The sequence below is a fragment of the Oryzias latipes genome, chromosome 5 (genome assembly GCF_053564925.1).
Source record: "Oryzias latipes strain Hd-rR chromosome 5, Olatipes_Hd-rR_3.1".
NCBI lineage: Eukaryota > Metazoa > Chordata > Actinopteri > Beloniformes > Adrianichthyidae > Oryzias > Oryzias latipes.
This window is the reverse complement of record NC_136241.1, coordinates 13,780,158-13,793,584: the sequence shown is the minus strand read 5'-3', so window position 1 is coordinate 13,793,584 and position 13,427 is coordinate 13,780,158. Positions and strand designations below refer to the sequence as shown.

General features: G+C 38.3%; 2 protein-coding genes across 5 annotated transcripts in view; one reads left to right on the top strand and one right to left on the bottom strand.

Moving 5' to 3' along the window:
• cbfa2t2 (CBFA2/RUNX1 partner transcriptional co-repressor 2) overlaps positions 1 to 6,188 on the bottom strand; it is a 62,783-nt gene extending 56,595 nt beyond the window's left edge. For 2 of the 4 annotated variants that reach the window (XM_078947992.1, XM_078947993.1), the window contains exon 1: positions 6,111 to 6,166. The gene's annotated coding sequence lies outside the window, so the exon portion shown is untranslated. Of the gene's footprint in view, positions 1 to 6,110 lie in introns of all 4 variants that reach the window. The other 2 variants (XM_020703203.3, XM_078947994.1) reach the window with 2 other exon arrangements.
• snta1 (syntrophin, alpha 1) overlaps positions 5,300 to 13,427 on the top strand; it is a 40,190-nt gene continuing 32,062 nt past the window's right edge. The window contains exon 1 of the mRNA XM_023954910.2: positions 5,300 to 5,832. Within this exon, the coding sequence (XP_023810678.1) occupies positions 5,547 to 5,832 (286 nt within the window). The 5' untranslated portion in view covers positions 5,300 to 5,546. The remainder of the gene's footprint in view (positions 5,833 to 13,427) is intronic.

Here is a 13,427-nt window from a genome sequence, read left to right as displayed (position 1 = left end):
CCTCCATCATGAGAAAAATGCTACAAGTACATGTTAAAAACACATAAAACAAGATTTTTGTCAGAGAGGGCCTTTAACAAGACACGTCCTTCATGTGTATTCATTTTAGAATTTAAAAAAGGCATAGAAAACGACTTCTAAAACAAAAACATTTGATATTTTGTTTTATGAACTTTTCAGTTTATTTATTGCTGCTTCCATTTTTTTTTTTTTTGCTTTAACTCATATATGAGAGTATATTAGTCATGTTCCATTAAACTTCTACTTGTACTTTGTCAACTATCTAGTAGTTTTACAGTTGTACATCATGATTCTTTCAATCTTGATCTCGCCAAATCTCACCAAATCTCATGAGAGTAGCGTTAAAAGGAAAGGCATAAAAGATCGATCGCTACTTTTATGGATCGATTATTGATTTATTAAGCTTGGCTCGATTCATCTATTTTGTATACTTAGCCCTATAGATAAATAAATAAAATTATCCATGAAACATTTAAAAGTCTATAAACTAAAATCACTTAAAGCACATTTTCTGTCTCATTTCAAACTCCTTAACACTCTACAACGCTTCATAGAGCCTGAACAACAACTATTGTTGTAATTGAGGCAATTTCTTCTTTGTGGGATCAATAAAGTTTATTCTATTCTAAAGTACTTCAAAAATAATCAATTAGAAATGCTAAACAAAAATTTCTAGTTAAGTGGGATGCAGGAAACACCCATTTTTTCTTAAAGGACAACACTTTAATTTTGTGTGTGAGCGTTGTGACGAATCCTCCTGCTCCCTTTAAATACTGCTTTAAACCACGATAAGCTGAGCTGCAGTCAAAGATAGGCCGGCCACCTGTCGTCAACGTTGCAAAGTAATAAGCCGACAGATGTATAGACAGGAGGTCAGATGGAAGCCTTTGTCATAATGCAAAACATCATTAGGTAGATGCACTGCTTAAGTCAAACATGAAAGCCTCATTTCCATTGTTGCTGAGATATTTAAATCTCCTATTCTCATTATGTGTGTGTGGGACGTACTAAAACAGATGTATGACATCATTTTTCTGAGACAACGTGTAAAAAACAACATGAATAATAATGCACAGTTGTCCTCAGCATTTCCTAGATTTATGATCAGTTGAGGGCAATGTAGCAAGAAGACAAACGTCCATCCTCTTTGAAAAATGAAGTGAACTGCAAGAAAAAATGCAACCACAACAGAGAGGGGTGCTTCTGTCGTCATTTTAGAATGCTTCACCATTGAGAAAAAGCTGTTTATGTAATCACTTTAATTATCTGGTGCATTTTAGCAATTGTTCTTGATGAATATTTTGAGAGAATTCAGCAACAAAGAAGGCTCCATATAATTTTTCCTTATTTCTTTGTTTTTGACAGGTTTAGCTGATAAAATGTTTATCAATGAAAATGACTTTTTTTTTGTCCAAGTTAGGTTTTTTACTTCCGCGCTCAAAAGTGTTGTTTCTTTGTTACAGACTAGGGTATCTATCTAACTGGCCATATGGTTAGATATGAATAACCATGACGCGTTTAATCCGTGGACAGATTATGGCAGTGTAATGTCAGCAGCTGACACATTTGCATAAATATATGTATACATAGATTTTTTTAATCTGTATCTTATCTTTTGAATATTTATTCACAAAATTACACATTTAAAGCCTGTGCTCAATCCACTTTAACAAATTCCTTTCTTTTTATTCTGTAAGCCAAAAACACACCCAGAACTTGTTTTTGTCATCAGAAAAATCATATTACCATTTCGGTATCTTAAAACTGGAGTTTTGGATTACATGCATGACAAAGAACTTCGGACATTAAACTGATTTATATCTTACTAAAGAGAAATTATGTAAATTAGGGAGTGTGTGTGTGGATAAACTAAGGATAGCCTCTTTCTGCCGTAACCAAAAGGATTACCATATTTATATTTATATGTAGCTATGTGCTAACATGAATTTAAAAAAAAGAATTGAAAAACGATGCTAGAAAATCAGGTGATTCTTTTTCCTGTCAATCTGAGATTATTTGGGTCATTTTAAACTAAACAGAGTCCATTATTCAACAGTGATCAGGATTATGCACAGGTGAACAGCATTTGTGAGAGTTGCTTTAAAAACTAGTGGACTTTTTTCTCACAGGTTCAAACATTGAAACAAAAAAAAAACTCCAGATGCTTCATCTCAGACTGCTTGTGTGTGCAAAATGGGTATATTTATAAAAGTTTAATAATATTTAAAAAGTAGCCTTAGTCCAGGGGTGGGCAAGCTTTTTAACTGGACGGCCACAAAGGGTTCTAAAATTCGATAGAACCTTAACCCTAACTCTAACCTTAGAAATAACATAACATGACATAAAAATTGGATTGAAAATGAAAATTTATGTTAAAAGATTTTTGACTTTGTATTTCCAAACTAAGGCTTTTGTTTTCATTTTAGAGCCAGTTGCATCAATGACTCAGCGTACCTCGTTCCACATAGCTTTTTTCATTCCTGATGTGTCTAATTTTAAACTTCTTTTGTCTGTATTTTATAGTGAAGCACTTTGGTAACCTGAAGCAGCTGTAGAGTGCTGTATGAATAAAGTTTCATTCATTCATGATCCTTTTTAACAACATAAACAACACTATTTATGGAGTAAAAAACACACACTCTGTGAGTTTTAACTGGACTGCAGCTCCTCACACATCTCAGTTTGTGCTAAACTTCACGAATAAAATGAGCAGCTGTGCTGCACGTCTGTTTCTAATCCAGTGATAATAGAAAAAAAAGTCAAATTCTTGTGTCTTCTACTGCAGCTGGACGTAAATCTGCATTACCTTTTCACCGGTACAGAGTTCCCTCGTTTATTGCGGGAGTTACGTTCTAAGAATAAACCCGTAATCGATGAAATCTGCAGAGTAGGATTACAGATTTTTTATGGCAGGAAAACTCCTTACTACACACTTTATACACTTTTCTCAGACAGACACAAACTTTTTCAGACTTTTAACTCTGAAAGTTCAAACCTTTATAGAACTTAAATCCAGGATTACATTAATGTACATCTGAAGAGGTGTGTGACACAGCACGGAGGAGGTTAACTGACAAGGTCTCCAGCCAATAAGGACACAGAACAGAGTGCACTGTTTGAAAACAAAAAAAAATGGTCTATTTGACAGACTGCAGAAGGGTAGAATTCAATGTCATGTTCTATGTGGGTCTCGATCGCGTGGCCAGATTGGAAAAAATAAAAAACAACAATAACACGTCTCTGATTTTGTGATATTGCACAGTGGGCCGGACCAAACATAGAGGCGCCCACCCCGTCTTAGTCCATAGCAGCATCACAACAGTACTACTGCAACACAATCCTTCCAAGAAATGAAGTCCAAGCAGAGATGTCTGACCATATTGCTCACATAGCACCGTGTTTGGTAAAGGCTGTACATGGGAAATCTACACAAACACCTCATAAACCGCTGAGCTCATTGACGGCTTGATTTACAGTCAAGGGACCTGCAAACCAGATCATTTGATATAAACCAAAACCTTTTCTTCAGTCGCTTCATTAGCAAAATCTGAGACAGTTCAGAGCAGAAACTGCTAAATGAATTACTCTTTCACAATATTAGAATTTACTGTTAAATAAAGGAAAAAAAATCTTCCCACTAGTTTAATTAAACAACAACCTATATTGTAATACCCTCCCTCAATCACTAGGGGGAGACAAAAGATTGGGAATAAACTTTTAAAAGCCCTTCTTTTCCAGGCCGGGGAGATAGTGGACAGTTTCTCCAAAGTAAATATTAACTTATCAGATGCTTTTGCTGTTTTTGTGTTCAGCAGTATGGAACTTTGGGCCATCCGTAAACGTTACTGTCCATTTTTTTAGTCAGGGTAATGACCGTTTTGCCCCAGCTCAACCAGAAGAGTGTAATTTCTAGTACTAAATCCTGGGTCTTTCTCTCCAATTCATCAGTTGAAACACAAATGCAACCTGGACTGCCAACACACAGGCAGCTGAAGAGGGTGGAGTCACTAGGAGATTTAAGAGTGTTGTAAGTGTGAAAGCATGCTACAAGTTTGTTGCAGTGACTCGAGTCTGTTCTGTTCTGCCTAATTAAGTTTACCTCTGCTACTGCAATGCTACATTACGGTGTTCAAGAACCCGCGTTTAGCACTTTGTCATTTTTTATCCTAAGGTGTTCACACTGGATAAGCAGGGAGGGGCTACTTCTTTTTTTCTAAAATTTATTAGCGCATGTTCACCACCTACATTTGGAGGAGGTTTGGTGAGAAATGTCAAGGTGGTGGAAATCTCATGAATCTTGCTCCAGGCTTTTTCTTTCAAAGCTCAGTGTCATATGATTTTGGCCAATCACAAACCGCAATTGATAATTTCTCCTCCACGATAAATTTTCAAACGGTTGGCACTTCCGTGAACTAAAAGTGACGCCATCTATATATCACTAACAAATCAGGGTAGATGACTGATCAAAGTTTCACCTGGTTTAACTTGCAATGCACGTTCAAAAATCCTGGGTTTTGTAGTTAGAACTTAAAAACAGGTGTAAAAATGTGCACAGCTATGCGTGAATGTGAGTTTTGAATATTGACTTTTCATTGAACGTGGCTGCTTGAACGTGTGTTGCTGAGGGTGGTGTAAACGGTGCAAGACGTAAAGCTGAAAGGGATTTTAAACTAAAGCCAAATTACTCTAGTGTTGATAGAATTTTTGTACTTTCTTTCTTAAATTTTATTCTACAATCTATCAAAAAGAGTGATGTCACACCCATGGCTTGTTTGTTTTTTAGTTTCTATTGCAGGTAGGCCTTGGACGAACCAAAGCAGTCTATATACTTTTCTTTTGTGACTGCTTTGGAACCGATCAGAGAGCTCACTTACAGTTTACACAAGAGTTCTAAAAGCCAAACACTGCCAAGACCCATAGTCGTATCAGCTCATCAGAGAAAAGTCGGAAGAGTTCCCTTTCTGATGAATATTCCAGTGAACGCTCAACAAGTCTGCTTTTATTTGGTCCGTTAAGCCCACACTCATAATGGACATGTTCAAACAGGGGGCTCTTTGTGGATTTCATGCCCAAAAATGAGCTCCGGTGCGAGAGTCGATGGTGGTCTTTTTAGAGGATATGCAGACTTTCTTTCCCTTTTGACAGAACATCTGTATGAGTGCAGAGCTGAGGACATTGGGACTTAGATCACTGATCTAAGGCAGGGCTGTGCAAGAAATACATGTCTAACCGAATGAATGAGGGAGGGGGAACCTAATTATGTGGGACTCAGCCCCACACAGATCATGATTAATGGAGAGATTCAACAAGCTCTTTGAACTTTGAGTGTGTGTCAAACACCGTCGCTAATCGTATCAACCTCGATTAACTTGACTTCTTCCAACTGGATAGGGCTCTTCGGGGGACAGAGTCGAGGCTGTGTCCCTGAGTGTGTATCTGTGCATGCCCCCATACCCCCAGCCCTCCTCCACCCCCTCTCACAGGGCTGCCAGCCCGTCTAGAGTTATTCCAGGAATGCGTTGAACATGGCTGCCGCGATGAAGACGCAGAAAACGGGACTGCTGGAACTTCGAGTGACAGTGGACCGCTGGGTCCGGGTGCTGGCCACGCTGACCGAGGACGCGCTCACTCTGAACCCCGGCGACAGCGCCGACGAGCCCGCGAAGCCCGGCCACCAGAGTCCCGCAGGTGCTGTCAACGGAGACCCCCCAAACCTGAGCTCGTCCCCGGTCCCAGAAACCATCACCAACGTCAAGCGCACCGTGCGGGTCACCAAGCAAGATGTGGGCGGACTGGGCATCAGTATCAAAGGTAAGCCCGGCGTCCGGACCGGAGGGGGTCCAAAACCAGAAGGACTACCGACTTCTGCGCAGTCGGTAGCAAGTTTTCCAGTTTGAGCGTGGCGGCTTTCAACGACGACGTGACACGGCGGATAAGTTAGCTAACTTCTAACTTAACTCACGAAAAACTGTCATGAATGTAGCTTTACAAACACAGACTTGTCTTTAAAATAGGAAAGTATGAGTGAGGGCTCAATATTTAGCATAAATAATGATGACAGATGAGGTTTTTATCGGGCGAAGCCTCACCTTAAAGCGAACCTATTCAGCGCCGAAAAGTCACCGGATGTGTGTTCTCAGTTCAGTTTTTAGACAAAATAAAAGAAAGAACTGTTAGTAAAAGAATTGTTTTACTGACCTATTTTTTTAAAGTGCTCATTTAATAATTAAATTAATGAGCAAAAATGTTTTTTTTTTCATCTATTAAAATGTTTCTAATTAATAATAAACTTTCATTTTCATAACAGTTTTTGAACATTTGATTGTATTTATACGGCAAAAAGTAGTCTGAGGAGTAAAGCATAAATACATAATTGTATTTTTTATATGTTCACTTGGATAATAGCTTCCACATTTAGACTCCTCTGATAGGACCTCAAAGAGACATTGAGGACGTTTTTGAATATCCACTGTCATGTTGTTTATTGTGTTGTAGTTGTCAGAAATACACCTTTAATCAAAAGAAATCTAAGTGTTTGGATCATTGACTGTATATGAGAACTGGACTGAGTTGCCCCTCCCCTGTTGTTCCAAACACGAAGTATCCGCTGGTCCCAAAAAACCCAAAATCCCACACGCTATGTCTGATTTCCCACCCTAATTCCTAACTACTAAAAAACTATAAACTGCAGCACTATGTAGTGCCCTGGATTTTAAAAGCAATTCAGACACCATGCTCACTACGATTTTTTTAAGGCGAATATGACGTCATCGATTTCACAAATTTAAAATCTAATTAAAATGAGCATTTTGCGATGATCATCTATGAGTCCACTGTCTTGTGAAGATGAAAACGTTGATATTTTTTTTAAGAAAATAAATGTAAATACATTTTTTGACAAAAAAATTTCAAATGCAATGCATTGTGGTCTATATTCGCCAATCTAGTGAGCATGGATGCACACTGGTTTTTCGCAGACTTCTGGGAAATTTCTAGGGCACTCGATTTTTGAATTGTAGATTCGAAAAGCACTACAAAATGGCAAACGCACTATATAGTGTGTAGTGAAAGAATTCGGACACAGCGACAGACTTCTATTAAAAAATAAACAACTATTAGTCAGTCAGTATAGTATGTGGTGCCAGCAGGCACTACTAATTTGTAGTGAGGCATCTGATTGATCATTTTTTTTACTTGAACAACTTCCTATTAAGAAAAACATATATAATAAAATAGTAGAACTAACAAAAACATATTAAAAATGTATCAGAGCAAGTATGGTTACTCTGACAATATAGCAACAGACTGGTTTTGTTTTTTCATTAAAAGTCTATAGTATTTGGCGTCTTGGAGCCGGCGGGTACTTCTTGTTTGGAACGTGAGGGGAGATGGGTCACTCAGTCCAGTTTTGATACAGTTCATGATCCATATTTTGCAAGCTAGACTGATCCAGTTTGTTGTATAGCATAGTTGAGGAAAGCAACTAACCCAAGAACCCACGGCTTCTTGATCTGGATCAGATTTCCTCCATTTGTAGGAAAACATGGAGGATCTAGAGAGCTATATCAACAAAAAAATGATGGATTTAGGTGCAGGTGAATAGATATTTTGTCTTAATTGTCTTGAGAATGTTGAAATAGCTTTTTAACTCTTACTTTATGGGTTCATCAGACACATCAGATTTTCTCGAAAGAAATAGGCAAATTTACAAGGTTAATTTGATTTTAAGATCACTTGTGGAGTTTTACCTGAAGTGCCTATTTAAGGTTCCTCTTACTCATGTGAAGGTGGGGATTTCTTACTGACGGGCAGTGTGTAGAAGACTACAAGAGTAGAAGGTTTGAAAGGAATTTGTTTTGTATTTTTAAGATGCAGCCTCCAAACAGGTTGGTGTTAACAAGTAATCATTTGACAGCTGCCCGACTCGATGGGCTGATTTGACAGATAATTGTAAACTTACCCTCTTGTCAAGCTGCCAAGTGTATTCATCAGTGTAGCTGCTTGTGGCAAGTTCCCTTTGGTCCCCCTCCTCTTCAGTTAACAACAGAACAAAGCCAGGCCCTAATGACATAAAAGCAATGTCCTTCTGTTAGGAAATGGAGGGTTTTTAAAATAGGGCAGCATGCTATTAAAACGAAATTGTAGCTGGCAGCCTGTTGACGACATTGTTGAGATGCTGGTGGTTTACGGCCAGGCGGGGAAGGCATGGAGGGTGAAGGCACAGAAAGATAGAAAGCGGGCGCTGGAAAAGCCAGCCACCGCTGAAACGGGATATGGACCGAGCTGAAGAGTTCAAACGTGCAAAGTGGAAGTTAAGGAGTGGGGAAAAGTGATAGAATGACGATGGGAAACGCAAATGAAGGATGGCAGAAGATGTTGCAGGCCAGCTGACGCCACATTGTGAACAGCTGAGCTGGGAGATCAGCCATCCACAGCACTCAGTTGTCATTGGCTAAAGATGAAAGCTATGTGGCTGGAAGTAGAGTACTCCACCAGTGTTAATTTTAGGGAGCCCACCCTAGACTCAGAGAGCATGGAGGCAACCTTTACTGACATGTCTAAATTTAAGAAAGGAGACTTGTAAGCTTGACTTAAGGTCTCTAGAACGTGGTAATGGGGCATCCTTCTGCAGGCATTTGCCCTACTATTAATGATGTTTTTAAATAACCCTTCTTGGGGAAGTTTAGCAGGCATCTTTGGTAAACACTGTAACTTGTTTTTTATGCTTAAATTCTTAGAAAATATATGTTTGTCAGCTAACAAGGCCCAGGTGTAGTCTTACATAACAGATGTTTTGTTGCAAATGTACTTTCTCCCCTTTGTGTGCTTCATCAGCATGATTTCCCTTCGTTGCTTTGAAGTTTCTTATTGATGCCTTTTCCGTGTTTGTTGGTCATTAGCAAGGGATGCAACGTGATGGATGCAGTTCGGTGAAGTGCTGACCGTGTTGACTTTTTCTTATTTTTTTGAAAGCAACATTTTTCCCGTCGATTGCAGTGTTAGCACAAACTTGCCTAATTAGGCACATGTCAGTACTGTGCATGCTAGGACCATTAATTTACCTGCCATCAGTCGCTCCAATAGTTTCACGTGATCTCAGTCACTGCCACCCACAAGTCTGCTGAGTGACAAGCCCACAGCTGGAAGGTACTGAACTCTTCGACATGAGAAGTTGGAGTAATTAAAGTAGGGAGGGGTGGAGGAGGACATGTGTTGTGGAGCAGCGCTACAGCATGTCAGTGATGTTTACTCAGCAGTCAGGTCAGCAAATGGCGTTTCAGAGTGCACAACAAGTGAGCAATTGAAAGGACCTAGGTGGAAGAGGTAGAAAGCCATTGGCTCTTGGCGCCGTTGTGTACTTACGTCTTCAGCTGCTGTCTTAATGCACTCAAGATACATTTTATGATGCTGGAGAATTATTTTGACAGCAATGACATCCTCTGTCACTGGAACTCCATCATCATCTGGCTGACTCAGAGGAACAAGACTATCTGTCCTGCCTGTCCAAATGAAGACAGAAATGCATTTGGCACTGTAGGAAGTGCAATGATGAGGGCTTTAGTGGTACTAATGTACTGACGTAGACAAAATGGTTGGAACCCCTCTGTTAATGAAGGAGAAAAACGCACAAGGGTTAGAAGTTTCAGAGTACCGGTAGTCCGAAGTTTTGCTCTAAGCTATTCTTCTGTGTTTTTAGCTGTATTGTTGCTGCTTATCCTATTTGAAAACCAAAATTTTGTCACTGACAAGCAACCTTTCTGACACTTAGAGCCACATTTTGTTCTTGATAATCTTGAGATTTCTTTACAGCTTGCACAGACTGAGGCAGATGCAGCAAATCCACCAAGGATTTAAAGGACCCACATCATGCAAAATCAATTTTTTTGTGCTTTTAAATGTGTTATAATGTTAATTCCTTGCAAAAAACAACCCCAAAGCGCTATTTTGATCCATTCTCACATTTCTGAGCATTCCTCTAAAAACCTGCACTCTGAGCCGCAGCCCCTACCAATCCACACAAACAAGCGGGTTCGCACATTGTGACGTAAGTAAGTAAAGAACAGCCCCTTCCAGGAAGAGTCTGGCAGGCAACACTGCCCCCAGGCTAACACACACACACACACACCCACTTTCCTTGGAGCTAGTACTGATCGCCAAAGACGCTTTCCTTTTATATCCAAAATATGCACATTTATCTTTGCAAAAGTTTGGATGTTGTTTGTTTTTGTGGGCAAAACACGGACACGCTGCAGAGTCCGACTCTGGGTTGACGTCATAAAATGGGCGGAACCCACAAGCAGTGAAAGTCAGGGCCTCAGAGATTGTGTCGTCTTACCCCTGGGTAGGAAAAAAAGCTGTCAAAATAACTCATATTCCATTAAAAAATGTTTTCTTTAGTGTGCCAAAGGTTATTATCATAGATAAAGGAAGATGTATTGTAGACCCTCTAACTGAGTCGGAGATCCTTTCTAAGCCTGTGGACACAGAGCTGCTGAGCTGCCCCAAAAAGCTCCAGTTTTGTCTCCTGTGTTGTGGCCTATCAATAGGCATTTCAGTATATTTCAGTGTTGTCATGATTAGCTTTCAACAGTAGTGTCCTCCATTGTTTCACATGAAGCACACCTCGTTTCAGACAGCAAGAAGAATATACAATCTGACATCGAACCCAACAGCGCACTGACTTGTCACCCTTTTAACAGGGAGACAGCTTGATTACATGTTTGAAGACACCTGTGATGCTAATTACAGCTGTCAAAAGGTTTTCTTTCCAGGAGTGACATCTTTTTATCCAGGCCTGATTCCTTAGTTTGTGTTTTAGGACAATTTATCTATCTATCTATCTATCTATCTATCTATCTATCTATCTATCTATCTATCTATCTATCTATCTATCTATCTATCTATCTATCTATCTATCTATCTATCTATCTATCTATCTATCTATCTATCTATCTATCTATCTATCTATCTATCTATCTATCTATCTATCTATCTATCTATCTATCTATCTATCTATCTATCTATCTATCTATCTATCTATCTATCTATCTATCTATCTGTCTGTCTGTCTGTCTGTCTGTCTGTCTGTCTGTCTGTCTGTCTGTCTGTCTGTCTGTCTGTCTGTCTGTCTGTCTGTCTGTCAATCTGAAGTTTTGGTTTAGTTATTTCAGTAACGGATGGTTTCTTTCCTTTAACAGAGAGGCACCATTATTATTATTGCATTATTATTTTTACAGCATTTTATATTGTTTTATTTATGCTATAAAAATGTATTTTCTTGTGGTACTTTGGTTTACAGTTTTTCTCAGTCGCTTTAGTACAATTCTCAGATCAGAATGAAATTCCCAAAACTATTTGTTCAATCTTCACATCATGATGTCACTTGTGCACATCATATAAGCAGTTTCTCACTTCTTTGAACAAGTTGCAATTGCTTTGGTACATCCATGCAAATGATTATGTACAATTCTCTGCTCTTTGTTACATTATCAATTGTTTACGTCATGTGGATCAAAATGTATTATATAGTTCACTGTGCAATAGTCTTACTCCTCAAAACACCTAGTCATTAGTTCATCATATAAGTCATTAACTGCAAAATGGTTGACCAAGTTGTCATAATGTGACAAACATATTTCGCTGCATTGCAAGAGAGGATATTCGCTGTGATGTGGATGAGAATTTGTGGCCTAACATACAGGAACGACAAGAGGTGTAGGAAGACCACACCAATTCCTACTGCACTGCCTGTACTGTTGTACAGAATATTGTCCTATCTTTCTTTTCCCTTTGTGTTACTGTTTGCAGTGGGTTTTTTCTATGTTGGTATGACATGGTCTGTCAAAAAATTACAATATGAACAATAAAAGTGTAAATGGGAATCTTGTCCAGTCTCTTGCAATCAAACAAAAAAGGTGTAACTTACATTTTACAATAATTGTCATCAAAACTTTAGCCATAGTTTACATCAGAACCTCCCTCTAAAGTACACAGTTATATTGACAACATGACTAAGTAATTTGACTGTCTTGTTCGTAGACAATGACACAAGGACTTGACATTCTGATGGCACTGACATGTTCAATGACATATAGACTTAGTTTTGAGAGATAAACTAAAGATTTTGAGCAGGTTACAGGACTTTGCAAGAAATCCATAGTGTTGTGCTGTTTGTACAAATCGTTTTGAGAAATGCACACACGTATTTGCAAACTTCAATTCTGATCTGAGAATTGTACTAAAGCGACTGAGAAAAACTGTAAAACAGGCTTAAACCATCATGACAGGTTGGAAATAAAGCTACCGTTAAAGCGTTTTTCAAGAACGCTTTAAATAATGCGCTTCAGATGAAAAAACAAAAACAAAATAAGTTTAAAAAAAAAAACAATTTAAGTAAGAATTTTATTTCTTGAACTGGGCAGCTTTGATCAGCTGGTTAAAACGATATTAATGTAGGAAAGTTTATCGAACCACAACACGCAATAAACACTTCAGTACTATCTATGCATCGCTATTTTTATTGTTAAAAGGAGAATTAAGTCTGTTTCATAATTTCTAGTGTTTTGCCGAATGAATTGCTCTGTAAAATTTCATTGTGTTTTTTTGTGTAGGTTGCCTATGCAAAAATGCATCCATTTTTTATACCATAGGTGCATAAACAAGAATAGATCTATGGACAAAATACTTCAGGGAAAGATTTTTAGTTTTCAATCATAAATGGTCAACAAAGCTAAAAATAAAAGCCATAATTTAAAATAAAACTGACTTAGAAACAGACAAAACAATTTTGAAAGCTACTTAACAAAATAATTTGGTCCAATATTAAACTAATTTTAAAGGGTAGGCATCCATGTTGTCCTGAAACAACATGTATTTAATGCAAATCGGGTTTTTTGTGTTTTTAACATGTTCTTGTGGCATGGAATGTGGAATGGAAAGGGACGGTGGAGTTTCTCCACGCCAACAGTCACCACTCTGGAGCGTGTAGCTGCTCTGCCGAAACTATTCCATAGAAAATTACATGTTTTTGGATTTTGGCTAAAAACGGCCTAATCATAATTAGAAGACCACTGCGCACGTTTTAAAATACATCAAAAGGTGATCAGAATGAGTCTTTAAATATTTTTTTTTCTTTGATTAACTATCAGTCAGCCTTTTAGATATCCCTAATAACTATTTCACTGTCAGGTTTATATGTAACTAAAATCTTCAAGCAGCCATGCATGTTTTATGTGATTTAAACACTTGGATGACTTGGCCGTTGTTGTCGAAAAGAGTTGTTTGATGTATTCACCCGAAACTAAAAGCTGCTCTCAGAGAAACGAATGCATATTGTATGTCTGTCTTCCTTATTTGGCAACAAAAAAAAAAGAACTCTTATTTAGCTTTTACCCTAAAATATTCCT